Source organism: Cyprinodon variegatus, unplaced genomic scaffold, assembly GCF_000732505.1.
Source record: "Cyprinodon variegatus isolate N-32 unplaced genomic scaffold, C_variegatus-1.0 Scaffold2655, whole genome shotgun sequence".
Classification (NCBI taxonomy): Eukaryota; Metazoa; Chordata; class Actinopteri; order Cyprinodontiformes; family Cyprinodontidae; genus Cyprinodon; species Cyprinodon variegatus.
This window is the reverse complement of record NW_015153108.1, coordinates 12541-15096: the sequence shown is the minus strand read 5'-3', so window position 1 is coordinate 15096 and position 2556 is coordinate 12541. Positions and strand designations below refer to the sequence as shown.

At 44.3% G+C, this 2556-nt stretch overlaps 1 protein-coding gene across 4 annotated transcripts in view; it reads right to left on the bottom strand.

The window, feature by feature from the left end:
• Positions 1–218: 218 nt before the first annotated feature.
• Positions 219–2556, bottom strand: part of LOC107081009 (peroxisomal targeting signal 2 receptor-like) — a 5055-nt gene continuing 2717 nt past the window's right edge. Inside the window, exons 3-7 of one of the 4 annotated variants that reach the window (XM_015369221.1) lie at positions 1235–1292; positions 1010–1160; positions 862–939; positions 547–784; positions 219–468 (exon numbers count right to left, since the gene is read on the bottom strand). In XM_015369221.1, the coding sequence (XP_015224707.1) occupies positions 554–784; positions 862–939; positions 1010–1160; positions 1235–1292 (518 nt within the window). In that variant the 3' untranslated portion in view covers positions 219–468; positions 547–553. Of the gene's footprint in view, positions 469–519; positions 785–861; positions 940–1009; positions 1161–1234; positions 1293–2556 lie in introns of those variants that run through there. The other 3 variants (XM_015369219.1, XM_015369223.1, XM_015369220.1) reach the window with 3 other exon arrangements.

The following is a 2556-nucleotide window of genomic DNA, read 5'->3' as shown; positions in this document are numbered from 1 at the left end:
AGCTACTGAAACAAGTCGGACTTTACGAAGGAAAAGAGCGAAACAAGGAAGCAAAGGAGGGAAAGTTTCGGTTTATCTGAAGTCTGCATTAAAACGTTTTAACTGAAGGCGACATCTAGAATGATTTCCCCTTCAGATGGATCCAAAGTGGATCAAACGGTCAGAACCGTTCTGATCCCAGAGCTCCGACCCAGCTGCCTGTTCTGGCGCTGAGAGGGGAACCGGCGGCGTCCAGCGGCGTCCAGCGGCGTCCAGCCGCCCTCAGCGTTCCAGCGAGGAACTCCTACTTCCTGCTGGTCGGTACCAGCGATCCGGACCAATGGCTGTTAGTATCCGTAGCAGAACCGGGTTCCCAGCTCTGCGCTGCTGCAGGCGGCCGACCCAGATAGAAACCGGTTCCCTCAGAGTCCAGGTCCGCAGTCAGGCCTGCAGGTCCTGGATCAGCAGGCTGATCGGGTCAGAACCAGGCTGGATAACAGCAGAGAAGGTAAATCTGGTTCTGGTTCCAGTTGGCTCCGCCTCCTCAGCAGCTCTAATCTGACAGACCTTCATCTCACATCGGGTTCCTCCTCCTCTTCATCAGAAACCAACCTGAACCAGTGGGGGAGGCGAAGGAGCAGCGGCGCCTCCTGCTGTTCAGATCAACCAGGAATGAAAGGAGGTTTATCTTCTCACCTGAGGCGGAAGCAATGCATCCTGGGATGTGAGGAGACCAGATGGCGCTGTAGACGACCCCTTCGTGACCTCTGAGCGTCACCAGCGACGGGCCCAGGTTCTGATCCCACTGTGGGGGGAGGAAAGGGAAGGTTAGAGAGGAAGAGAAGGAAAGGAGGGAAGGAAGGATAGTGGGAGGAGCCTCACCACTTTAACGGTCCGATCCCAGGACCCGGACCCCAGCAGGTGTTCCCCTCTGGTCTGACTCCAGTCCACCGCGTAAACCTGCACAGAGCGAGGAGCTCAGACCCGGCAGCCGGACGGTGCCGGGTCTGAGCTGCTGTGTGGGCGGTACCTCCTGGGTGTGCTCTCTGGCCACTCTGAGCGGAGCCGTCTGATTGGCTGAATCCCACAGCTGCAGGCTGCCGTCTCCGCCTCCCGCCACCAAGACGTGCTCGTTAGCTTCGCTCCACGCCACGTCAAAAAGGCCGTCGCCCCATTCCCAGCTGGAACACACACAAAGTTCTTCAGAACCTCTGAGGGATCCGGTTTACGGAGACCGACAGAACGGAGGCGGTACCTCCGGACCAGGACCATCCCAGCATCCGTCTGGTCCAGAACCAACAGGGAACCAGAACCTGCAGAGACCCAGAGAGGGAGCAGAACCTGATGGAGCCGTTACCATGGAAACCAGGAGGCAGCAGGGTATCTGATACTAGAAATATTTATCTATATTTCAATTATTATTATATTATTATATTATATATTATTTATGGATGGATGATCATTATTTATTCATTTCTTCATCATTTTATTTATAAACCTATTTTATTTTTTATTCTCTTTATTTTAAAGTTTGTTTTGTGTTTAAATCAGGATCTACTTTCATCAACATTTTGGATTTTCCAACTTTTTAAAACGTTTTTAAAATGCATTTCATTATAAAATTATTTTATAAATAAATCATTTTACTTCCAGCATATTTAAAGAATAAATAATGAATAATTAATCATAATTTAGAAGAGAAATCAGGATTTTTTTATCTAAATTATTTCTGATTACATTTAAAAGGAAATTTAAAAATTAAAAATGTATTTCTATGGTTATCATTATTATTGTTACCTTTAATTATGCTTAATTCTTGTAAAGTGAGTTTTTAGATCAGTGTTTTATAAATGAAATAGATAATTATTCTTCTGGTTATTTGTAGAAACTCTGCAGACGACGTTTCTGATCTGGATCTTTGTTCTGCTGCTGAAGACGGATCAGAAAAACGACTAAAGTTCTGATTTATTTCCTCTTTTCCAGATCGAGCAGCAGGAATCTCCTTGGTTGCCGTTTTCTTTGCACAATCGACCGATGCAGCTGCAGTCTGGCTGCGTGCAACGCACCAAAACACGGGGATCAGACCAACTCACTAACGTCTCACCGTATGCCGATGATCTGACCCTCAGCATCGCTTCCAGCAATAATGAACAATTTCAGTTTAATATCTGGTTATAAATAAATATTAATAAAAGCTCATTATTTCCATTAATGTTTCACAGGAGGAGATCTGAACAATTTAAATATCTATCATTACAAAAATCCTTTAAAGGCCTTTATGGTCGAAATAAAGGAAACTTGTTGCACAAACAGATGCAGACATTAGCAGGTCATGTGACCATTATCAAAATGACTGTTTAGGTTTTTTTTCCAGTGTTTTCCTTTTTTTTAATTCACTTTTTATTATATTATTGGGCTTTTAATTAAGAAAATATCTGATGCTGGATTTGGAAATTTCCTCCTCATTGGATGAAGATATAAGAGGATTGTTATATACCTTCTAACATCTAAATCAACTCTGTTGCCTCTAATTTATTTAGTATATGGAAGCAACTTTAAAGACATTTAGTCTTTGTT